Source organism: Anopheles funestus, chromosome 3RL, assembly GCF_943734845.2.
Source record: "Anopheles funestus chromosome 3RL, idAnoFuneDA-416_04, whole genome shotgun sequence".
NCBI classification, from domain to species: Eukaryota; Metazoa; Arthropoda; class Insecta; order Diptera; family Culicidae; genus Anopheles; species Anopheles funestus.
In genome coordinates, this window is record NC_064599.1 from 43,806,527 (window position 1) to 43,831,310 (window position 24,784).

The following is a 24,784-nucleotide window of genomic DNA, read 5'->3' on the forward strand; positions in this document are numbered from 1 at the left end:
CCGCCATGTGCCGCAACGAGGAGAGGGATATCCTGTCGGACGAGCGAGAGGTGATTGACAGGTGGAAGTGCTACTTCGACACGCACCTGAACGGAGCAGATGCAGGAGAGACTGAACCAGGCGCAGAATCCTGAGGAGAGCAGTATTGCGACAGCCAGCAGGATGACGAAGTGCCCCCGCCATCCTTGGACGAAGTCATCAGTGCCATCAAACAGCTGAAATGCAACAAGGCAGCTGGCAGCGATGGTCTGGTGGCAGAGCTGTTCAAGATGGGCCCGGAGAGGCTTGTCGCGATTATGCATCGGCCGATCGTAAAGATTTGGGACCAGGAAGAACTACCGAACGAGTGGAAACTGGATGTCATACACCCAATGTACAAAAAGGGCAACAGACTGAACTGTGCTAACTTCCGAGCCATCACAGCCCTGAATGCTGCCTATAACATCCTGTCCCGCATACTCTTCAACGCGTTATTTTTATTAGATTATATAAAATTTGCTGATAGAGCACTAATCTAGGTTATATCGTTGTCAACTAGCGGCTTCAATGGCTCCGGACGGCTCCAGGCGGAATCGTGGTTTTAACCTAGCCAGAATCGGAGCCGGAGTTGCTATGCTCGGAAGCGGTTCGGAGCCTTGGGTGCGATTCCGAGAACCCATCACTAATTGAGTGTCTATATTATCCTTCTACAGGCTTCGGATCAATACCTATATCAATGCGGTACTGCTACATACACTGACAACAGAACGTAAAAACAATAAAATTAAAACAATTGTATAGTAAGGTACGATTAAGCCCGCTTATGGCACCGTATGACTCCCAGATCACGCAGAGGCTCTCATCAGTGCAGCAGGCGCTGGGAGACAGCAGAATGTGACCCGCATTGTCACAGAGATGGCTGAAATCCTCGTCTCCAGCATCGACATGCTAGCTTAGGAGGAGGGTGTGCGGAAAGGGCTGTGCCAGGCTCTGGAGCGCATATCCGTGGCGCCCAAGATTTCGATGTAGGAGCGCCTTGATGGTTTAAAACGCGCCCTGGTCAAGCTGGCGCGGAATAATGTCAACGCGCTGTAGCGCAAGCGCATTACGGTTTGCTACACCGTATGTCTGGTGTGGGGGCTCCGAAGCAGCCACGGAGTGCCATTCGCTGCTTCCGGTGCCTGGACGTGTCAGCGGATTGCAATGGAGAAGATCGTTCGGGATTATGTGTTCCGGAGTTCGGAGATGTGCTCGAACGTATCGACATCAACGTTCGAGGATGCCCTCGCGTTGTGCTGACAGAGGATTTCAACCCGAGACACCACGACTGCGGTAGCAGCACGACTTGCCCAAAAGAGGAGGCGTTCTCCTATTCGCGGATTTACTGGGGCTGGAGCTGCTTAATACCGGGGATACACCAACTTTTACGCGCATTCCAGGCACCGAGGAGTCCGTGTTATGGCCAAGCAGACAGTATGTCACTTTCGCGAGCACATGTACATATTAGCCGCAACGATTTGCGCATGGACCACGCAAAAGGCTGACGCGTGCTCGATAGGCATCGCTACATCCGATTTGTGGTTGGAGAGCAGCCACTGCATACAGTATCACGACAACATCTTGCTACATGACTAGGATCGCCCCCCCCCCCCCCCCCCCCCCTTTCCCAACACGTTTGACCGGAAGCGCTAGAAGACAAGACAGCGTCGAGAGTCTGGTCGAGTTACTGTCGGACGCATGTGATGAGGTCATGCTTTCCGGCGCAGGACCATACCGGTCGGCCACCCTACTGGTAGACTCTCGTGATTTAGGTGCTAATCAATAATCTCCATCTCTTGGCGAACCGGCAGGGTATGCAGCTGTTGGAGCTGTTGGGGTCAGCCAAACACCAGCTGAAGGCGTCCAACCGTGCCAGGAAGGACGCAGCCTTCAACAGTATCGTCTCCAGGAAGCGCGTAAGTAACCAGAGCGGGATCCTGCCATCCTTGGGCGAATTGTGGCTGCGTTGTTTTCGGATCATCCACCGGTGGAGTGTCCAGCCATCGAGGTTGGCAACGAGGCGCCGCTTCGTAAGGTCACAGTCGACGAGCTGAAGAAGATAGCGAGCGACATACACCCGAGGATGGCACCGCGCCTGGATGGCATACCAAATGCGGCCCTCATGGTAGCCCTGAGGGAGCAACTGGAGTTTCGGGTTTCGGCGAGGGCGATCCCGTCGCGGTGACCGTCGCTGCATCATGGTTGTAACCCTTGACGTCCGCAACGCCTTCAACACGACCAGCTGGCAGTGCATCGGCCTGTGGAACATTATGTACGACGGCGTGTTAACTGTTGAGCTTGAAGAGGGTGCCTCTGGATCCTTGCTGCTGGAACGACCCCGGAGCACGCTTCAGCTCTGGCCGAGGAAGCTGTGGCGGCGGTGAATGGCTGGATGGTGCGCCATCATCTGGAGCTGGCTCGGGAGAAGACGGAGATCGTCATGATCTCGAGCTTGCGGCGAGGTCATCCGCCCTATACCCGTGAACCCTCGAAACTGTCCATCCGCTACCCGGGGGTCATGCTGCATGACCATCGGCTGTGGCGATTATACGTTGAGATGGCCGTGACCAAGGCCCTCCGTGTGGTCAAGGGCGTCCATGCTGTCATACTCAACCACAGTGGCCCTCAGGTAAAGAAGAGAAAGCTGCTCGCCTGAGTAGCCACATCAGTTATTCGCTACGGTGCACCCATCTGAGCAGTGCAAGCGAATGCTGGCAGGTATTCAACGACCCTTGACCCAGGGCATAAAGAGCTCCTTCCTCTCAGTGAAGTACGACGTGGCGTTGATTCTGGCCGGAGAACTTCCCCTTCGCCATATTGTACGAGAGGACGCAAGGTGCCACAGTCGGTGGATGGCCGATATCAGCACCAGCAAAAATGTTCACCTGATGATGCCAGACGTACGTCTGTGGACGGTATAGAAGCAGGGGTAGGTGGACTTCCATCTCTCGAAGGTACTCACGGGACATGGATATTTCCACCAGTACGTGCACGTCTGTGGGTTTGCTTTGTCCCCCGACTGTCCCAGCTGCACGGTGTCGGTGCAGTCCGTGGGCCACGTGTTATTCGGCTGTCCTCGTTTCGGGAATGGCTGGAGTTGCTTCAGAGAGGTCCGGCAACTTCGACGTCAAGCTCCTGGAGAGCCCGGAAACGGCATTCTGCCTCCCGTTCGCTAGGAGACGCTAGCAAAACACGAAATATAGGATACATCGCACACTGATACATCCGGTAGTCTCCTACGCATACGAGTCCTGAACTATGCTAACGGAGGACGCCAATGATCTCACCATTTTCGAACGGCGAGTGCTAAGGACTATCTGGCGGTGTATTCGAGCAGGGCGTGTGGAGAAGGAGAATGAACCACGAGCTAGCTGAGCTGTTTGGCGGTGCAGATATCCCGACGGTGGTCAAAGCCGGAAGGATACGATGACCGGGGCATTTGAAGAGGATGCTGGACTCATGCCCCACTAGGAAGGTGCTCGTCAGCGACCCGTTCGGCACGAGAAGGAGAGGAGCACAGCGAGCTCGTTGGCTGGATCAGGTGGAGTCAAACCTGTCAGAGATCGCTCGGATGCAGCAGTGGATGGACGACTGAGCAGTGAGCAGTGAGAGGAACCGTTCATCACCGCGCTCCCCCTCAAAGTGCACCGTCCGCGCTCTCCAAACTACGTCTTAGCGATTGTTTCTCGCATTCCTTTATACCGACGAATACGCTGAAACCCGGAATGTTGATGAGCTCTTCGTCTAATTCATGTTGAAGTGAAAATATGTTGTTCTTAGCGGCCCGCATACCCTGTTCCAACCGCCCTGCTTTGACTAAGACCGGATTCAAGAACGGCATTGCAATACAACACAGGGTTGTAGGTTCTAATCTAATTTAGACCAACGCTCTACCTTTGGCTAGTAGATGTACAAGATAAAACTTTTTACGTGTAGATTTATTAAACTATTTAGATATTTATTTTCTTTTCTTTTTTATTGAACGACTATACCGTAACGTAACACGTAAAACGTAGATACTTAGAAGTTGTTGAACTGCCGTCCGGATTCTAATTGCTTGACATATGTAGTTATGTGCGATATGCTTTGGTTGTGAGAAATTACTTCGGATGCACGTTGTTATTATCTATTGTTATCTATTATGTTATTATCTAGAAATGGCAGCTACAAACTATCGCCTTTCGATGCCGATACCGAACAGATTACTATGTTCATCCATGGCATAACATGCATTTTCAATCTTTATGATATTTTTTTTTAGTAAATAGTTAAATGAATATCTCTGGTATCCTTTCCCTGTGATATTCTGTAGCCCATTTCACAATGTCATTTCTTCTTTAGAAGGCATTACTTCTAAAGCACTAATAAAATAAAAAATAAACAAATAGGTTTTTTTCCTGTTAACAATTTAAAAAATAATCGAATATGCCCGGGATAAGGCAAAGTACAAGGAGAAAATGCCTTGTGATTATTGTACATTTCAGCATTTTGAGGCTGACAATACGGCTAAATATCGTAATAATTAAATATAAATAAATAAACAATTTAAAAAAATACCACTTTGAGATGTAGACAAATGAACAACATTTTCGTTATAGATCTATTTATTGATTTCGTTTTGCGATGAGATTTTTTTTCAAAAACAGCACATAAAAAAATCAGGTGCACAACGTGCCACAGATATTTGTATCCTAACACAGTTCCATATACGTTCGCAACGGCATCGTGATTTAAAATTTCGATACTTATTCCGCCGCATCTTGGAAGATTCGGGCGCGGACGTCTTCGGTGGATCCGGTTCCGTTTGCGTCGCAGAGCGTATTTTACTTTTCTTTGCGTAACCAACAACCGAAGCAAATTTTGTATTTGTCAATGGCCGATGAGTTTTACTCCAGACTTCAGATGGTAGTTCGTTTTGGCGCGCATTCGTAATCGCTTGTTGAATCTTTCTTTCACGTGTTTTGTTGCCAATAGTCGTAGAGTTGACGATGGATAACTTTATGAATCTGTTTTCGACCATCATGGCTGGCAATTTCTCTTGTTGCAGCGCTCTAGACGACTCGTTCATTGACTTGGTGGACAGTTCGGTGTGTACAGAACCCGTTGCTATCACGATTGGTTTAATCTGTACAAAGTTTACACCTCTGGCGGTTCCGTTAGATGGGTTGGTAAGATTAGCAGTGTTGAGATTAACAATTTTAAACTGTCCCGTAATCTGTTGAACTATACTCATAAGGTAAAGAGGCACCCATAACAAGCGTAGGCTAGAAGTACAAAATGGTTAATATTGTTTATTGTTTCACTTCCAAAAAAAACATTTCTTATTTTGTAAAGGCACATCACAGTTCTTATGTTTATCTCACATTAACCGTAAAAATTGCGTTGACCATCTGAACAAACAAATATTAACTGCACTTTTCGTATACTTTCTGCAAAAAAAATCTCCTATGTATGAATTGCTAAAGTGCAAAGTGAGTGTAAACCATATTATGATACAAATAAACACCCAAACACAACAACTGTAGTGAAAGAACGGTTGTTAAATGGTCACAGTGAGAAATATTTACATGAAATATATGCATGCTCAAAAAGATATGCAAATAAATCATCTTGAGTACATCGCTTATTAACATATCGGTCCGAAATGTGTAACTGATGACGCACACCATAATAGTGCATTTTGTATACCAAAAACGGTGGTATTGCTCGGATACTGGAAGGGCGATTTCATTTTAACAACATTAAATCGCAACCGTAAAGTATTGTATTCTGACATTTTGTAAATCTTGTTTCTGAACTTAACAACTCTGCTTGTGCGCGTAAGGCACGTAATCTTGATTGGCAACTCCATATCGCTCGTACGACAGTTTAAAATAATAACGCAACGGATATGCAAATTACCAGTCTTTACCCGATCTGCACAACCAAAGTAATTGGCAAGGAGGAAGTGAAAAAAGCATAAACAATTATGTAGCATAAGCGCGTAAAATATCACTAATATGTGCACCATCCAGAACATTCTTAAGCCCTGTATCCAAGTACATGGTCAGTCAATGATCTTTCAGTATTTGTTATTTATGCTTGTGCCGTGTTGTGGTCAACGGAGTGCAACGACAGGCGATACGAAAGCATTTCGGGTTTTAAGACACAGTTTAACATTTTTCACAGTATCACAGTGATACAAGCACTGTTTTTAGTTCACATTGGTAAGCTCCAGAGTTACACAAAGTTTCAAAGCACCATTCGATTGATGTTCAATATAAATACAATTTTTTTATATACTCACTCGATGAACTGCATTGTGTATATTTTGTTCATTTAACGTACACGATATTTCAAACACTCTGTCTGACCCGATCGTTAAACGCAACCTGTTGATCGATCACTTGGTTTCGGATCACTCAAAGCAGGGTACACACGAGTTTTCCGGGTTTGGCATCATCACTCTTAATTATCCAAGCAAAAGCTTTTAGCATACCCGTAGTGCTCGTACCATCTTCAGAAATGAAGCACCTAGCCAAACGCTTAAACTATACAGCAATGGGCAGCTTCAGCGCGTCGAAGCACGTGCTATCGTTGCGATAAACGGGCTGCCAATGAAATGAGCTACGTTCAACTGTTTTGCAGACCTTTTTGTTGCCACGCTTTTTTTGTTTTTTGTTTTTTGTTTCTTTACTGTATCTCATTCTTTTCTTCATTAACCCAACATTTTGCGTAGCTTTTATGCGTATTTTTTTTTCATCCATTTTACACGCCGTTTTTCGACGATCTGCTCCATCTTCCCTATCTTTCACGGGTGGTTTGCTGCTCTGGAAGCGGTAGATCAGGGCAACAGCTATTCTTCCTCTTCTTTTTCCCAATGTGGGCCCACTCATTTACTCTTATTATCGCGTTTTATTGTGCCCTCATCCTGTCTACCGTCGTTCGTCTGCAACGGTATAGCGTTTTTTCTTGCCCAGCTCGTAGCATGATCTTCATGGTGCTATAAAATGTACCAGAACTTGAAAGTATAAATGGGAAACGAACTCAGCAAAGTCTTCAAACCGTTAAATCCGTTTATCACTGGACAAAATCACGAAAATTAATATCTTCTAATTGTTAGCGAGCTCGGATTTGATGGTACTAAAGTTGTAAAGCTTTAGTTGTACAAACTCGTTGATGCGTAGTACAAGAATGTTCTTTCTACATTAATGTTGAAACATTTGCAAACATAAACCCAATAAATGATGTTTTCCTAAACTGTTTCAGTTTTTGCTACATTTTGAAAAGAAGTTATCAAAAGGTTGTAAGACTCAAACGAAATACATTTGATTTATACATTTCACATTGGAAACAATATGGCGTGTGAATTTATAACAACTTTTGCCTAGGTCATTGAATCTCAAATAACACACCATGACATTGAGCAGACCGATTTGAATGATGCGTATAACATAACTACCCCACAGGTTCTAACGTGGGAAAAAGCTCTGCTAATACCTATGTTTTCTTTGTCTTATTTGTTCGTTTCAACGGCTACTTCTAAGTCAATCCAACGCTTCCTTTTGGAGACATATTAATCAGTTCTATTATGGCAATTCATTTTCATTACATCGGTTATGTTGATAATTAAATAATTAACTGTTAAACTATTACTAATTAACTGTGGCACATTTTTTATCTCTAGTTCTTAGTTTTAATATTGAAGCATTTTTAGTTTAAAACTAGAACTAACCAGTGAAATATGAATTGATAGTTGTATTCTATGTACATAAATCTTCACTTGTTTCGACTATCATGAGCCAATAATAGTGCACTTCGTATTAAAAAGGCGATTGTCTATTGACTCTTGCTACCCATTAAAAAAAAAGATTGAATCTAATACCCATTTTTCTTTAATTGTCAATTTTTTTCCCTTATTTTTTATGTTCGTGGAACTTCTTTTATATCTGTTTCTAATTTCTGAAACTTCAAGTATGTACGTAGTTGTGATCAAGAATGATCATTGCAAGTTACATTATACGAGAGATAGAGCGAAAATTAGTATGATTAACTATATTAGTATGATTCGTCACAAAAATAAGTCTTGACGGCCTTTAATGGTAGATGGATAAACCAAAAGTCAGAGAGAAAAAGGGAGATACAGAGAGATCGAGAGAGAAAGAGAGAGAGAGAGAGAGAGAGAGAGAGAGAGAGAGAGAGAGAGAGAGAGAGAGAGAGATAAAGAGAAGTAAAGAACAAGACTAAAAGGGTTTTCTCGAACTTCATGGTTTGATGTCATTTTCAGTTCGGTTTTTGAAATTCTCTGCCAACTGTCAGACAATTTTAGTAGCTTCTACTACTTTACACAGGCACAGATCGGAGTTGACAAATTCAATGTCCATCTTCCAACGAATTCCTATAGAAATGAAGTCGTTTCACACATACGGGGGCAAAAATCGTTTTGAGCATCTTCCTCTCGTTTTTGACGCAGTATTTTTTAGCAGTGTAGATTTCGATGCTTCCCAAATCATTCATCTACTTTACATTTTGATACATGGTCATGTCGTACTAACAGCTAGTAAACGGATATGACACATATAATATTTTCAACACCTTTAAGCTAGAAAAAAACTATTTCGTTTTGAAACACCAAAAGAAAAAAATAGTTTAGTGCAATACGCTGGAATAACCAGCGCAAAAAAAATCCGATCTACCTACTGAAACTCTCGCATGTCGCATTTGTAAATTGATGGCATATAGCCAAATCAAACCATTTTCAACACGCTGATCGTAAGTTTACGTTGAGCTAAAAATGGTCAACGTATACCGAATGCCCTTCGCAAAGGTGTTTCTTGTGGACGTAACGTTTGCATTGAATATATTTGGCTTTCCCCAACATAAATGTACCGAAAAATGCTTCTTATCTTAACGATGGTATTTAATTAAAGTGAAAATCATATTCGCTTCCGCACAAAACAGTTTTCAAAAAAGCTGGGAGTACGATTTAATAAGCACTTAGTTATTATTGTTTATCAATATAAAAGAATGTATCAGTACGGCCGTTCTATCTAAATAAAAAAAAATGAAAGAATGTACAAAATCTTAATTCGCATACTGTTTCAAGATGTCAAAACATCCCACAAGCTGTGACCAAACTTTCTCGTCATCCAGCCCCCACATTAAAGGTTGGACAGCCCTGCCGTTTATGACTCTGATTCGATACAACATACACACACAATCGTACATACAATACGCACGCTATGAAATCAGCTGCCTCGCGGACATATGGAGCCGCTGCGTTGTGTTTGGCGTTCAGTTCGTAGGACGGTGACGGTGGATTCGGTGTTCGTAAACGTTGTAGGGAAGAGATAAACATCAGTTCTGTGCCTCGTCGGACTGTTCAGCGCACCGTCCTTTCCTTATGGTAAAACACTGTACAGAAACACGAAATTTAATGAAAAATGTGTTAAAAGCTTTTTGTGCTAATAGAATCGTTCGGCAAGAAGTGCAAGCAAACGATGCGTACTGTTATGATTTTAATGCACAAACATTGTCAACATCTAGTTGGCATGCCGGTGTAACGTGGTACGAACTACTTTGTCAGGTTCACAGACTAACGCATCTCAGTGTGCTGTGACTTGTTGCATTTAGCATGATATTTCCTTTGGGACCAATTATCAATGCCGACTGAACGATTCTTCAATATATTGCGTAACACGCATGAAGCCATCCGTCTTTATTCGGGACCGGGTTGCCCGATCAAACTAGCACCGCACCATGTCTTGTAAGATACAGTCGGGAGAAAAACTACTGCTGCTGGTGTTAGTGCTAGCCGATGAGTGGAAATCGCACGACAGTCAAAGGGTTTCGCACCACAGACCGCGAACAAATTTTTCTGTGCTTCATCACGTTTTACCCACAGAGACGTGCGGAGCGAGGGGATCGTAGCAGTAACGCTCTAGTGCTGTTGGCGGCTCATTAAGTGTTGGATGCAGGTGGCGTCCAACAAGCAGCAAAAGAAACCAGTTGACCTCAATTCTTCTGCATTTCAATGTCGCACTCGGAGAGAGGCACAATATTTTTGTCCACCTTTCTCCCCCGTGCAGCAATACGCGTTTCTATGTGATCCGTGTAAACATTTGCCCTGATAATACGCTCGGTACAGAGACGCCTAGCAGTTCAATCGACATAGTAAGAGCTGCAACAAGCATACGGTTTTAGCGAACGCGGACTGTAATTATTCAACAACTTCTGGTGTATGTGTTTAGCTTTGTTTACTTCTCCGCATTAAGGTTTGCCATACATCTATCGGAGGAGATGACCTTCGATGAAACGGTTGTCAAATATAAGGTTATTTTTTAAATTTCACACCACTTCCACTACCACCAGCACCGTTCGTGTTGAGTTCAACGTCCACGTCGCGCAGTAAAGTACGAGACTAACAGGTTTCTACATGGTGATGTGATTTGTGATGCGTGCTGTGCAGATAACATGTAGCTAATCGTGAACTAGGCAGTTAATACGCAGAAAGTGGTGACATGGAACATTTTGAAGAGAAATTTAGTCATGTTGAAATGCAACTTACCACACAATACTACCGCGTGTTGATGTTTCTCCTCTGACCGGTAGTGTTGTCTCATTCGTATGAAATTAATCTGAAAGTAAAGGCTAAAAAAGATTAATGAAATGGCATTATTTCTTGTGTATCGATGGGATAGCTCTAATACGTTTGCCTGTACCTAGGTACTAAAAATTGCTGACGATGGCTAAATTTTGTAGAAAAAAATATGACAGTGCGATTCAAACAAATTCAATCTAATCAAAGCAAGCTGACACTATGGAAAATGGAAAGTAATAAAACGCCAATAAAATTTGGAGCTTTTATGAGTATCAACGGGCAAATGAAGGTTATAAGGTTTCGGCAGCACAGTAACATACGAGGAGTACAAGCAACATGGCCACATGAGTCGCAACGATTCGTATATGTACAACATTCCCAGCCACTCATAGATGATGAGAACAACCAGTGTCCAATGTACATTTTGTGTCAGCTATTGATAACGATTGAAATCCGTAACTGTTTTTCAATTCGGATTTCAATCTATTTTTCTACTGTCCAGTCAATACCGCTGGTGCCGCTGTTGCTGCCTAGTGCCTCTCTGTGCTTGTGGCAATGAGTTGACCGCCTTGTTTAATCATAACTAATCAATTTCAACTGATATTTTCAAGGCATTAATGCTATTTATTTATAAAAGTGTAACACGGTCCACAATCGTTATCACCAATCGTAGACTCGATCCGATCAATGATACAACGTGCTTGTGGTGATAATGGCAACACACGGACATAATCTTGTAGTTTTTTTTCGTTTATCGTTTATACCACTAACAGTTAGTAGCACAGAGCAGCAAAACACATGTTCGGAAAGAATAATCCCCACTAATGTTTGCCGCTTAACGCTATGTTAAGTGCAGTGTATTTACATACAGCTTGAGTGAAGAATGATCCAACAAAACAGTTTTTAGTTGCAGTCATTTGCAGTGTTTATAATGATAAAGTGACAATGCTTAACCCTCCTGGAATATAGGAGGAATTCGTCGGGAATTAAGCATAATCAAATAACTTCAAAACTACAAAGTTACAAAATTGTCCTACGACTCTCTAGTTCAGTCGTGATTCTTATACATAAGTTGTGCACTTTTTGTCCAAACTGCAAACTGTACTTCATTCATACGTTTTGATCAATCATTTAGGAACTAAGTGTTGGTCAACTTGAATCTCCGGCGCTCTTTGCAGCTATCAACACGTTCGCGCCAAAAAGATGTCTGATTTCCATTCTCGCGCTGAACATGAGTTGCAACTTATACTGCCCTGGACTTGGATAATTTTAATTTCTGTACAAGATCTGTAAAGTACAATTCTGCATGTATCCTTCTGCTGGCACCAAATATTAATTTCCAGCAACATTAATTTTGCTGTTCTAAAATGTATTTGCAGATGGCAGCTTACAAATTAGCAATATTGTTTTTAAAGCAGCACAGTATTGATTACCTAGACTGCCCTAGGTTATCAACAACACCAACACTAAAACAAATACCATTTGCACTTTGGAACTTTGGAAACGAACAGTTAGCTAATTCCTAGAGGATGTGCATATGTACTCCTCTTCTTCCTTCATTTGCAAGTGCAGTTGGATTATTAAGAATGAATAAATGGTTCATCGGTACAAATAATCAATTGTTACATTTACACGCGTGAACTTGTTCCAAAAATCTTTTTAATAGTCTTTTTAATACCTTTTTTAAATCCTCCAATATTTTGACCTGCCATTTCGGTGATTCTGTAACATTTATTAATTACTAGCTAACTAGTTAATCCTGCGTACGGGAAAAAGATCCGCATGGGTACTGATCCTGTTGTGTGAATGACTATATGTTTGGTTATCTCTGTCCTGCTTATTTTATTGGCTGAATAACGTATGGATGGGTTGATGCATTTGAATGTGACGCTCTTCACACCTAATTATCTCCTTATTGTTTTAAAAATATAGAACATATTACGTATTTAAATCAATCAATCGAACGTATCGTAATTTCGTTTCGAACAAATATGTCCAAGTAATATCTACGTGCGTAAAGTTGTCAATCAAGCTTCAACTATGGGGAAGTACTCCTCAGAATATTTAACGGTTGTATCAGAAATGATTCAAAATAATTGACAACAATCGATCAAATATTTCAATTTAACCTAAACCATCATAGAAGGCGTATGAAATTTGTCAGCAAACATTTCTCAAAACACTTTGTTTTTATCTTCTTATTTAGCGGAATAGTGATTTGAAAACCACCGTCCATCGTCAACAGATTGATTAGCCGTTAACAGTCAAGATGCAGCTGTTTAGTGCCCAACTCGCCGTGGCAGGGCTACGCCGATCAAATCGGGCTCGACTGTGGGCCATCAGCAAAAATGGCTTTGCAAGCCAAGTCGAGTACAAACCCATACGATCCGTGCTGGTTGCGAATCGAGGTGAAATTGCTATTCGAGTGTTTCGTGCTTGTACGGAACTGGGCATCCGCTCCGTAGCAGTTTACTCTGAACAGGACAAAATGCACATGCACCGCCAGAAGGCAGACGAATCTTACATAGTAGGAAAAGGGCTGGCCCCGGTTGAAGCATACCTGAACATTCCGGAAATTATTCGAGTGTGCAAGGAAAATGATGTAGATGCGGTCCATCCCGGGTATTAATTCTAAAAATAATGCTTACGCCAATTCAGAACGTTGTAAGTTTATAGCTATTTGTTTAATTTGTGTGTTTCAGTTATGGATTTTTATCAGAACGATCTGACTTTGCCCAAGCCGTAATCGATGCAGGATTACGATTCATTGGACCCTCGCCCAAGGTGGTACAACAGATGGGAGACAAGGTGGCGGCGCGTAAAGCAGCGATTGAAGCCGGAGTTCCTATCGTACCCGGCACAGACGGGCCGGTAACTACTAAAGACGAGGCAGTGGAATTTTGCCGCAAACATGGTCTGCCTGTCATTTTCAAAGCTGCTTACGGTGGAGGTGGCCGTGGTATGCGCGTTGTACGTAAAATGGATGAAGTGGAAGACAATTTTTTGCGCGCCAGCTCGGAGGCCAAGGCCGCCTTCGGCAACGGAGCAATGTTCATCGAAAAGTTCATTGAGCGCCCGCGTCATATCGAGGTACAGCTGCTTGGTGACAAAGCAGGTAATGTCGTCCATCTATACGAGCGTGATTGTTCCGTACAAAGACGCCACCAGAAAGTTGTAGAGATCGCCCCTGCACCCCGTCTACCTATCGAAGTGCGGGACAAAATGACCGAGTACGCTGTACGTTTGGCGCGTCACGTGGGCTATGAAAATGCCGGCACGGTCGAATTTCTGTGCGACGAATCGGGTAACTTTTACTTCATCGAAGTTAATGCCCGACTGCAAGTTGAGCACACCGTTACCGAGGAGATTACCGGCATTGATCTGGTACAGTCACAGATTCGTGTTGCCGAAGGTATGACTCTACCGGAATTGGGCTACACGCAGGAAAACATCAAACCACAAGGATACGCCATTCAGTGCCGTGTTACGACGGAAGATCCAGCGAATGATTTCCAACCCAATACGGGACGTTTGGAAGTGTTCCGTTCCGGTGAAGGTATGGGTATTCGGTTGGATAGTGCTTCAGCGTACGCTGGTGCCATCATTTCACCGTACTACGATTCTCTTCTGGTCAAAGTCATATCGCATGCCTCCGATCTACAGTCGTCTGCAGCGAAAATGAATCGTGCTTTGCGAGAGTTCCGTATCCGTGGTGTTAAAACAAACATTCCGTTCTTGCTCAATGTGCTTGAAAATCAAAAATTCTTAAATGGCGTCCTTGACACCTACTTTATCGATGAACATCCGCAACTGTTCCGATTTGCCAAATCGAAAAACCGTGCCCAGAAGCTGCTTAACTACCTTGGGGAGGTGTTGGTAAATGGTCCAACAACGCCATTAGCCACGAAACTAAAGCCCGCTGAAGTGCAACCACACGTACCTCAACTGCCATTGGGTAAGTTAAACATGCTCTCAAGCATTTAACACAAAGTACCTAATCGTCAAGATGATCGCGGTGTATATTTGTTGATATTTGTGTGTGTTGTGACTTATTTTGTATATTTTTTGCTAATCGTTTAAGAGAAGTGTTTCCTTTATTTATATTTTCTTTTTTTGTCCTAATTTCTTGTTAAAACGTACGTGTGCTGTTGGTTTTCTTTGTGTGTTGATTAACGACTTCGATTATAATTCAATGATCGGCCTTTGCAACGTACGACAACGACGACGATGACCACAACAACCACTCTATGATGACGATCGGTGTGCTGCTTTGCAATTCCCATCTAAACACAATCCCTTTCGCGTGCAATACGTACACGCCGCATATTTAAAATCACGCTCTCGCGAACCAAACGCACTATTGGCGCAACATGAAATATCCTTATAGATCTCTCACCGGAGGCACTGGCCGAGGAAGAAGAGGGTACAAGAAAAGGTACATTGTCTCTCTCTCTTTCTCTCTCGTTGAATGTAAAAAAAACCTACCTTCATAAAAAGATGCTAATTGCCTATTAACATGACAACACTATGCAACACAAAGACCCTTACATACAGCATTAGGATGTGAGGTTAGCATCTTACATACATACGAACCAAAACACGCTCTAACATTTAACACAACTACCAAAATTATATAAAACAACAACAACTCTTTCCAAACACAACACATTACGTACAACATTAATGCAACGCATGTGGCAATATGATGTGCAGTTACATATATTCAAAACTATAGTACCATCCCAGATATTATGTGTTTTTTGTTTTGTTTTGTTTTAAATATTGCAAAACTTCTACATTCAATGAATATTGCATAGTGCAACAAATTATTTCAATATTTAAAAAAAAAACTGAAAAATGTGGATTGTTCTATAGTTTTGACAAACGATAGTATGTCTTATTTTTATACAGTAAATATGCCAAGAATTACATTCCTAAAATATGATAACAGTTCTTTGGTAAAAAAGATTTAAAAAACCCCTATAACTATTCTGAAACAACCTTTTTTAACCTCTTCGGTACTAATTAACCTGTATTACTAATCTTTTTCCGGTGCTAGTTGAACATATGTCCTTAAAGCAACATCAATAAGTGTTTGTATTTTATTTACATGTAGTGCTTCAAACTACAGCACACAAATTAACAAATTAGAGATTCTAGTACGAAATGATTGAAAACTAACTGCACAATGCACTTCGGCAACTTTTCTGAATGTTTTTCATTATGTAAAAAGTGATGAAATGATGAAAACATGTACTCTACTAAGAGGTCACTCTTAATGATTAAGAATAATTATCCTTTAGGCTTAATATAGCTTCTTCAATTAAATAATTTCTTTTTCATGAAACTATTGTTTCAACGTACATACTCCAATACCCACAGATTTACACTATACAAACAGCATGATATATTTCTTCTTTTTTAATCCCCATTTTCACCATGAACTCGAACATTTCGCTTTTCTGGGGCTTAGGCACATATATTAATTATATACAAACAGTTACAGAGCCACCGCGTGGTTTCAAACAAATTCTGCAAGAGCAAGGCCCGGAAGGTTTTGCGAAAGCGGTACGGAAACAAAAGAGTCTACTGCTGATGGATACAACGTTCCGTGACGCCCATCAATCCCTTCTGGCAACCCGTGTACGAACACATGATCTGTTAAAGATTTCCCCGTTTGTGGCGCATAAATTTAACAACCTGTACGCGCTAGAAAACTGGGGTGGTGCCACCTTCGACGTAGCACTCCGATTCCTACACGAGTGTCCGTGGGAACGGTTGGAGGAAATGCGCAAGCAGATTCCCAACATCCCCTTCCAAATGCTGTTGCGTGGCGCGAACGCCGTTGGATACACGAACTATCCCGATAATGTGGTTTACAAATTCTGTGAACTATCGGTAAGTACTAAAGCTAATAAATATTCCTATGCGTTTAGTAAAGGGCCCGCGTTCGCTGTTTGAATATTTTTCATATGAGTTTGCTTGTTGCATCTGCAGGTACAATGTGGAATGGATATTTTCCGAGTGTTCGATTCGTTGAACTATCTGCCAAACTTGATCCTCGGTATGGAAGCGGCCGGTAATGCTGGAGGTGTGGTTGAAGCCGCCATCTCGTACACTGGAGATGTCAGTGATCCGAAAAAAACAAAGTACGACTTGAAATATTACACCAACCTTGCCGATGAGTTAGTCAAAGCCGGTACACACGTCCTCTGTATCAAAGATATGGCCGGATTGCTGAAACCACAGGCAGCAAGGTAAGAAAAATTTCTGTTAATTTCACTTCGATGTTTTCTATGTAATAACAAAATTTTCTGCTTATTTGTACAGCTTGCTCATTTCGGCTATTCGAGAAAAACACCCGGATGTTCCAATTCATATTCACACTCATGACACCTCCGGAGCAGGTGTAGCTTCGATGCTAGCATGTGCAGAGGCTGGGGCAGATGTAGTTGACGTCGCGGTCGATTCTATGTCAGGAATGACATCTCAACCCAGTATGGGAGCTGTAGTTGCGTCACTGCAGGGCACCAATCTCGATACTGGTCTGGGATTACCAGATATTAGTGAATATTCTGCTTACTGGGAGCAAACTCGTACACTGTACGCTCCGTTCGAGTGCACAACTACTATGAAATCGGGTAATGCCGACGTTTACATGAACGAAATTCCTGGCGGACAGTACACAAATCTGCAGTTCCAAGCCTACTCACTCGGATTGGGTGATTTCTTTGAAGACGTCAAAAAGGCATACCGCGAGGCAAATCTGTTGCTGGGTGATATAATTAAGGTTACGCCTTCATCAAAGGTCGTTGGTGACTTGGCCCAGTTTATGGTGCAGAACCATTTGACCGCCGAACAAGTACTAGATCGGGCAGAGGAACTTTCCTTCCCCAAGTCGGTTGTCGAGTTCCTACAAGGAGCTATCGGCACACCGCACGGTGGTTTCCCGGAGCCACTGCGATCCCGAGTGCTTAAGGATATGCCACGCATAGAGGGACGCCCTGGTGCACAGCTTGCGCCTCTCGACTTCGATTCACTCAAAAAATCGCTTCAGGAATCTCATCCCGACGTGAAGGATCGTGATGTCATGTCGGCAGCCCTATATCCTCAAGTTACGAACGATTTCCTTAACTTCCGTGACACGTTCGGTCCGGTAGACAAGCTAAACACTCGTGTCTTCCTCACCGGTCCGAAGGTGGGCGAAGAGTTTGAGGTCACGATCGAGAAAGGTAAAACGCTTGGTTTCAAGACGCTAGCTATGGCCGAAGATCTCACCGCTAACGGTGAACGCGAAGTATTCTTCGAACTTAATGGCCAATTGCGCTCCGTACTAATCCGCGACAAGGAAGCAGTCAAGGAATTGCATATTCACCCCAAGGCAACTAAGGGCAACAAGAATGAAGTTGGAGCACCTATGCCTGGCTCTGTTATTGGTTAGCATTTGATAGTAACATACGGCACAAACTGTTTCTTATACATCTTTCTGTCTCTACTAACTCAATTCCACAGAAATTAAGGTGAAAGTTGGAGACCACGTCGAGAAGGGCCAACCACTGGTAGTACTGTCGGCAATGAAGATGGAAATGGTTGTCCAATCACCCCGAGCTGGTGTCGTGAAAACACTAGACATTAGCAGCGGCATGAAGCTGGAGGGAGAAGACTTGCTGCTAACCTTGGAATGAGATGTAAAACAACATAATATGCCTTAGAATCGTTACTTATGTCCTTTGTAGTCAGACAAATGAAAGCTGATACGAAAAAAAATACTAATGAAGCTGTAATTTAACGATATGTGTTCAGCATCTGTTATAACGTACTAGTTTTTTTTTACAAATTAGCTTACACACAGTCATCACAATCAAGCTTTTTTTGATTGATTTGTTTGTTCCGGTTGCGTATCGTCCGGTAATACGATACCGGTACGATTAAATCACCTTTGCATCGTGCTCTGTGAGAACTGCATTCGATAAAACGTTGAAACCTGCTACATCACCTGGAGCTTAGCTCCACTATTGCAAGGTGTCTATCATTTTAATTAAAACCCACGTATCGTCAAATCAGTAGCTGTTGATAGTTTCGGTGTTATTTTGTTGTTAGATTAGGTCTATGAGATTTTTCCTTTGTTTTGGTTCGGGAAGGGATTGCAATAAAAAATGCTTTATATAAAATGTACTTCTTAACGGGAACTGTTGTTATTTTTTGTTTAACATAAAAATACTACCCAAGAATCTTAATGCTATTGTGCTTTGTTTTGTAAAACATGAATGCGCTAAACCTTTACTAAGTGTTCCGCATGATGAATCTAAGCGAAATTTTCGCTCTTCGCTCTGAGTTCCTGGGAACGCTGATTAGACTATCGAACCACGTGTTTGCTGCTTGGACTATCGCCACTCGAGGAAAGTTTGTTGAACACCAGGAAATTGTTAATAATCTAATTTATTAACAATCTCCTGGTTAATAAATGGCCACGTTGATTCTTCTACGCTAGTCTCGGCCATCAACCTTTACGTCCTGCCTGCCCGTGCTCTACGGGTGCGATCCTTCCTAGCTGTGGAAAATCGACGTTGGATCCTTGCTAGCTGTGGAATAATGTGCCGTATTTTTTTAGTGTCTGTGATGCGTTTGAGCCAACCAAGACAAATGCGCCATTGATCGACAGCATAAACAACCAGCGTGCGAAATAGTATCTGTTTATCTATATGTTCTAAACGCTGCCAAGTGGACTTATTGGTCCATTGACGAATAAACAATTATGATTATGTATGCCTCGTATATTATGTATACCGGGCGGCTCGGTGGTGCATATGATAAATGGCGCCAGTCCACACGGCCGGACCGGGTTCCAATCAAATCCGGACCGTCCCCCGTAGGAAGGACTGACTATCCGGCTACGTGGTAAAATAAGTCTAGTAAGCCAGAAATGGCCGGCGTGACCTGTAAGGTCGTTTAGCCAAGAAGAAGAAGATTATGTATACTAAGAAATGGCTCCAACACTTCCTGTGTGTAAATGTTATACTTAAAAAAATATCAGAATCACCAACTGCACAGCCATAGCGCTTGGAAAGATAGCATCGTTCGTATCGGACATACAGAGCGATAAGTGATAGTGCACACCATAGTGCGATAATATATCGCGATCTGCTATGTTTGTTGGACAATGGCACATATGCATAGGTATGGCATATTTGTCGTATAACCATCATAAGTGGATGACAAACGTTCAAATTATGCTACGATTATTTGTCCTTCTCGCATTGAAGGAAACTTACACTGCATCCGAAGGTGTACCGTGACTAATGTGGACAGACTTCATCTTCATGCACACGGCATGTCGAAAACAATCGAGCAGCTAATTCATCTCGAACGTTACTTTACCTCCCGTGCGTGTACGATGAGTGTATTCCATTGTCCATATGTGCCGATAACATCGGTCCTGGGCGATGAGATTGCTCGCACAACAACTTTTTCCACTTGCTGCAACCTGTCCCAATGGCTGAGGTCCTATTTGCGATCTAATCGAATGCAGACCTACAGCGGTGTGGACAGACATATAAGAATGTTCTCCCAAGTGGTACACCATTTTCGTTCGGTAAACCTGCTGTTTCGTGCTTACTTGCTCCAACGCTACGCGTCACATTATTTAGCAGAATGGTTCAAGATCGGAAGGCACGATGGTATACCGTACTAAAATCAATGAAGCAGAAACAGTGGTCTCAATTATCCGTGATTCTAGCGGTACTGTGCGTCTGTATAACCGCCATCGACAAAGTAGCGTGTAGTAACGGAACGGCCGGAAAGGTACGATCAACCATGCTAACGTGCAGCTAGCGCGCCGCTGAACTTTTCGATGCGTGATCTATATAGTGCTATCAACATTTTCAAGAACAGCTCACTGCCATTCCTATCCCCAGGAACAATGCCCGATCGACAACACGCGAACTGCTGGCCAAAGTCGTCAACGGGCAATCAGCACAGATGGGACAGTTTCCTTGGCAAGTTTCAATTCGGGCAGCACTCGGTCGTTCAGTAACGGTCTGTGGGGGTTCCCTGATTGATGCCCAATGGATTCTAACAGCTGCCCACTGTGCCAACGATTATAACGTCTTCCAGATTGGGCTGGGATCGATCCATTTGAACATGGCGCGGCTAACAATGTCCACGGTCAGCAAGTTCGTGCATCCTGAGTTCGATCCGTGGAAGCTTACGAACGATGTAGCTCTCATCCGGTTACCATCATTAGTGCCTTACAGTTTAGAGATCTATCCGATCAAGTTACCGATACATTTATCACCGACAGATTTGTACGTTGGCCGCCAGGTTACGGTATCCGGATTTGGACGAACATCTGACGGTAGGCTGTCATTCTTTTCAATACATGATACTACATTTTCTCGATCACTAACATGTAGTTATTGCATGTCTCAGCTCTCCAATCTATATCGACGATACTAAAGTACGAGCGTATGCGCATCATTTCAAATGCTGAATGTACGACCGTCTACGGTGCTTCTATCATACGTAACTCCACACTCTGTGCAGTGGGTTGGGAACGGTCATATCAAAACGTCTGTCAAGGAGACTCTGGCGGCCCGATGGTAATGCAACAGGACGACAGTAGCTGGGTACAGATAGGCATTGTATCATTCGTGTCCAGCCGGGGTTGTAGTACCGGCGATCCATCCGGATACATTCGTACCGTTAATTATCTAAGCTGGATAGCAAAAACCACAGGCCTTCGTGCCTTTGCATCTGTCGTGAGCTAGATAGGATTTTTTTCTCTGTTCAATGCTCAATCACCGCCACCATCCTAGCAACACCACCGATTCCTGCAATAACGACTATAAGAAGCACCCTACTCTAGCCCCTGTTTTGATATTGGTCTACAAGGCAATGGTAGAACGTTTCACACTGAAATGGAACTGATCAGAAGTTTTAGTATATCAACCGACACTCGCTTTGCCACCGCCACTGAACGCACATGGAGAGGATCGATAAATATAATTCACCTATTGTACGTTGGAACGCAATTAAATCAATTACCACGCAAAGAAACAATATTTTTACGGCTGCAAAAAACCTGCGACCAGTTTATCTGAACTTGGGATTACTAGCAAAGCCCCTCCCCTTCTTGTCAGTCCATCTTACAGGAAGGGACACTCGAGAATCTTGCCAAAAGAGATTATACCAGTATCATATGTCCGAATCCTATCGTGGTCAGAATCTAAAGCAGGTCACATTGGTCCACAATCTAATATTCGAACTCTTGCAATCATGTTCATTGCTACCTTCAGACACTGCTTCCGTTGTACGTTTGATGTTGTCTATATTTTCCATGAAGTCAAGTTATTATAAAAAAAACGACTAAACGTCGTCCTCCGGATGTAGTAGCTTGAGCCCCGTATGAGATCTTCCAGAAGTGTGTTGAAAATCAAACAGAAGAATAACTTGTAGATTAAATTTAGGGACGTATCTCTTTTCACTTTTGTTTGTCTTCCATACAGTGGCGGATTTTTCAGTGCTGGGGACCCTAAGCGGGAAAGCAAGCAAGGCTCTTACGAAATCATTGAATAAAGAAAATAGTTTTATACACTAGCGAGCGCGGTGCCTTAGTTCGCTTACCGTTAAACTCGCCACTGCTTCCATTTTCCTTCTAAACTATTGGCCACAAGTTAACAGACCCTGTTTGCTGAAGGCTGAGATCCGAACAGCTTCATTTAGATCAGAACATTCAGATTTTCAATGATTTCTTCAACGTTTCGTCTTGGATTTGGTTTAGACTTGCTGCTTGATTTGCATGTCATACGAAAAGGTGATCCACCTCGCTAAGATGTGGACTGTATATAACAACAAAAATGGAATAAAGTACCTTTTTAACAATTATGATATTATACGAGCAACTGTGTCTTTAAATTGGTTTAGAATCTTGATATTTGCACAGACAACAATTGATACAATTCTGCGTGACATGAATGTATAGCTTTCGCAAAGAATAACACAGCACTTTCGGAACTTATTTCACGACAACATATTACTCATCCGATTTAGCAGAACACTGTCGTTACGCAGAACATTGGCTAAACATTGATTGTTTCATAATCATCAATCATTAAGCTACTTAGTCATCCAAATCTCTGCTAAAGGCGCCATCTCCAATCATAACGATCGATCATTGATTGCAATGGATTTACGGTCACACCTTAATTGTAAGCTATTGCTTCACTCCAGCAGCTAAGCCTATTAATGATGTCACAGTTTGATAAAAATGTAAAACGAAACTGCTCATAATAGTAGAGATATACAATAATTGTACTATTGATCCAGAAAAAAGAGGGCAGGGTGCTTTCGTCAATCTTCTAGGAAGTATCAATTTCTAGTGAGTAACAATTAATACATAAATCCAAACTATGTTCTGTTTCACGATCATCCTCTGTGCAATAAACAGTGCGTACAATGCGTTGAATGAAAGTTAAAAATGAATGAAAATGCATTAGATTGAGTTGGAAAGTGCATTCGTGCCAAGACATGTCTACCTAGCAAATATCGCAAGACTCAGGTGTTGTGCTGCTTTATGATTGATCTCTTATCAACATCCTACACATTCGACAGCGACAATATCGAATTGTTACACATTTGGGCGGAAACATGATTGATAAAACGGAATGGACCGTTATAGACAGTTTTACCAAACACTTATCACATGAAAACCCCAAACCGATCGACAACGAAACGCCATCAAATGCCAGTTCTGTATATAAGGCACCGTTTCCCGATTGACCTCCAAACAGAGTGGTTCTGGTGCTTTGCTAGTTTGCCCATTCCGAACATACAACCGTCGTGCAGCATGAAAGGATACGTTGGATTACTTCTTGCAGCTACGCTATGTAGCGTGTCGGCTCTAGAAGTGAGTTTACCCAACTTTCATTTTTGCCTGTTTTCTTAGTTTAGTGCTTAATAAATTAACGTGTACCTTCTTAATCAGATACAACCGGACCGCAGTCCTCGTATTGTTAACGGACTTAATGCTCCCAATACACCCTTCAACGTCTATGTGCTATATCTAAACTCAGGCAACTCTGGGTTCTATGGTGGAGGATCGTTAATCTCCGATCGACACGTCCTGACAGCGGCACAGAATATCGCAGGTTTCGTTCGTTGGGAAGTTGGACTAGGCAGCACCGTGTTCGGGCAGCTAAACATGCAAGTGTCTACTCAGGCCGTTGCCCATCCAAGCTTCAACATGGCCAACCGGGCGAATGATGTTGGATTTATCGTTCTGCCTCAACCAGTCACCTTCACTGCACTTATTAGCCCAATCCAGCTCCCACTTCAGGGACGCAATCTACCGTACGAAAATGAAGAAGGCATGGTCGTAGGCTTTGGTTTCAACACGGTCGGAGGTAAAAGCCTGAAAACGAATTTGATTTGAATGAGCAAAACTAACTAATTTTCATACATACCTTTTACATAGGACAAACCCGATCTGACTTCCTGAAGGTGGGTTACCAGCGCGTGATCAGCGATTCGCGTTGCGTCGGTGTTTATCAAATTACGATCCCGAACCACTTCTGCGCAGAAGATGTTATCCAACGTTCTAATGTATGCAATGGAGATCTTGGAGCTGGCTTCGTCGTTTCAGAGCGACGCATAGACACACTGGTTGGAGTTGCTTCACTCATCACTGCTTCGTGCGATGCTACGACACCAACTGGATACACGCGAGTTTCGCAATACCGTCAATGGATCCGTGATAACACCGGAGTATAAGGCCAAACATCGTGCCACAGTTCTGTGTTTTACCATTTTATGTAGAAACTTGTGGCCATTTTACTGAATAAACAACAGCTTTCGTTCCGTCTAAAAACTTCCATTAAGATACTATTTTTTCCTTTCGTTGTGTTTAGGCCAGAATATAACGCAAATGCTGTGCATACTATCCGCTTGGATTGAATAATCCAATGCACATACTGTATTCGACATCTGTGACTTCTGTTGGTGTTAATTTCACCTTCACAAACCACGTGATGGCTGTTTGCTTGCCTATCTATTGCTAGAGCTCATCAAGAAATAAGCATCGTAAATGAGTTTGGAGGAAATGCTTCTACGCTTTGAATAATCTGCCTATATCTGCAAGCTCTATTTCTGGTTTGTGCGTATTTAATTAATTCGGTTGAGCTCCTAAAAGAA

The 24,784-nt window shown here is 42.8% G+C and overlaps 3 protein-coding genes across 6 annotated transcripts; 2 read left to right on the forward strand and 1 right to left on the reverse strand.

Annotated features, from left to right (window-relative positions):
• Positions 1-4,015: 4,015 nt before the first annotated feature.
• LOC125771604 (uncharacterized) lies at positions 4,016-9,357 on the reverse strand. The gene is made up of 2 exons (XM_049442380.1): positions 9,237-9,357; positions 4,016-5,282 (listed from the first exon to the last, which is right to left on the reverse strand). Exons 1-2 carry the CDS (start codon positions 9,353-9,355, stop codon positions 4,655-4,657), a joined length of 747 nt encoding a protein of 248 aa, XP_049298337.1. The 5' UTR covers positions 9,356-9,357; the 3' UTR covers positions 4,016-4,654.
• LOC125771603 (pyruvate carboxylase, mitochondrial) lies at positions 9,287-18,772 on the forward strand. Of its 3 annotated transcripts, none has more exons than XM_049442377.1 (8): positions 9,287-9,403; positions 12,804-13,219; positions 13,300-14,552; positions 14,985-15,032; positions 16,098-16,495; positions 16,595-16,854; positions 16,928-18,033; positions 18,110-18,772. In XM_049442377.1, exons 2-8 carry the CDS (start codon positions 12,867-12,869, stop codon positions 18,280-18,282), a joined length of 3,591 nt encoding a protein of 1,196 aa, XP_049298334.1. In that variant the 5' UTR covers positions 9,287-9,403; positions 12,804-12,866; the 3' UTR covers positions 18,283-18,772. The 3 variants fall into 3 exon arrangements, with proteins under 3 accessions (XP_049298334.1, XP_049298336.1, XP_049298335.1); XM_049442378.1 differs by lacking the exon at positions 9,287-9,403 and adding an exon at positions 10,224-10,329; XM_049442379.1 differs by lacking the exon at positions 14,985-15,032.
• Positions 18,773-19,059: 287 nt separating this feature from the next.
• LOC125768726 (chymotrypsin BI-like) lies at positions 19,060-24,672 on the forward strand. 2 transcript variants are annotated; one of them, XM_049436771.1, is made up of 4 exons: positions 19,060-20,398; positions 20,489-20,951; positions 21,026-23,501; positions 23,580-23,672. In XM_049436771.1, exons 1-3 carry the CDS (start codon positions 20,249-20,251, stop codon positions 21,361-21,363), a joined length of 951 nt encoding a protein of 316 aa, XP_049292728.1. In that variant the 5' UTR covers positions 19,060-20,248; the 3' UTR covers positions 21,364-23,501; positions 23,580-23,672. The 2 variants fall into 2 exon arrangements, with proteins under 2 accessions (XP_049292728.1, XP_049292729.1); XM_049436772.1 differs by lacking the exons at positions 19,060-20,398; positions 20,489-20,951 and adding an exon at positions 24,069-24,672 and having other exon boundaries at positions 21,367-23,501; positions 23,580-23,997.
• Positions 24,673-24,784: the final 112 nt, after the last annotated feature.

Coding starts and splice junctions, on each gene's coding strand:
- LOC125771604 (XM_049442380.1), bottom strand. CDS start 9,355: ATGTTTATCTCTTCCCTACAACGTTTACGAACACCGAATCCACCGTCA. Junction 5,283..9,236: donor GAGGCAGCTGATTTCATAGC/GTGCGTATTGTA, acceptor TTGTACTTCTAG/CCTACGCTTGTTATGGGTGC.
- LOC125771603 (XM_049442377.1), top strand. CDS start 12,867: ATGCAGCTGTTTAGTGCCCAACTCGCCGTGGCAGGGCTACGCCGATCA. Junction 14,553..14,984: donor CGTACCTCAACTGCCATTGG/GTAAGTTAAACA, acceptor ATATCCTTATAG/ATCTCTCACCGGAGGCACTG. Junction 15,033..16,097: donor AGAAGAGGGTACAAGAAAAG/GTACATTGTCTC, acceptor ATATACAAACAG/TTACAGAGCCACCGCGTGGT.
- LOC125768726 (XM_049436771.1), top strand. CDS start 20,249: ATGGTTCAAGATCGGAAGGCACGATGGTATACCGTACTAAAATCAATG. Junction 20,399..20,488: donor GTAACGGAACGGCCGGAAAG/GTACGATCAACC, acceptor TTTCAAGAACAG/CTCACTGCCATTCCTATCCC. Junction 20,952..21,025: donor ATTTGGACGAACATCTGACG/GTAGGCTGTCAT, acceptor TGCATGTCTCAG/CTCTCCAATCTATATCGACG.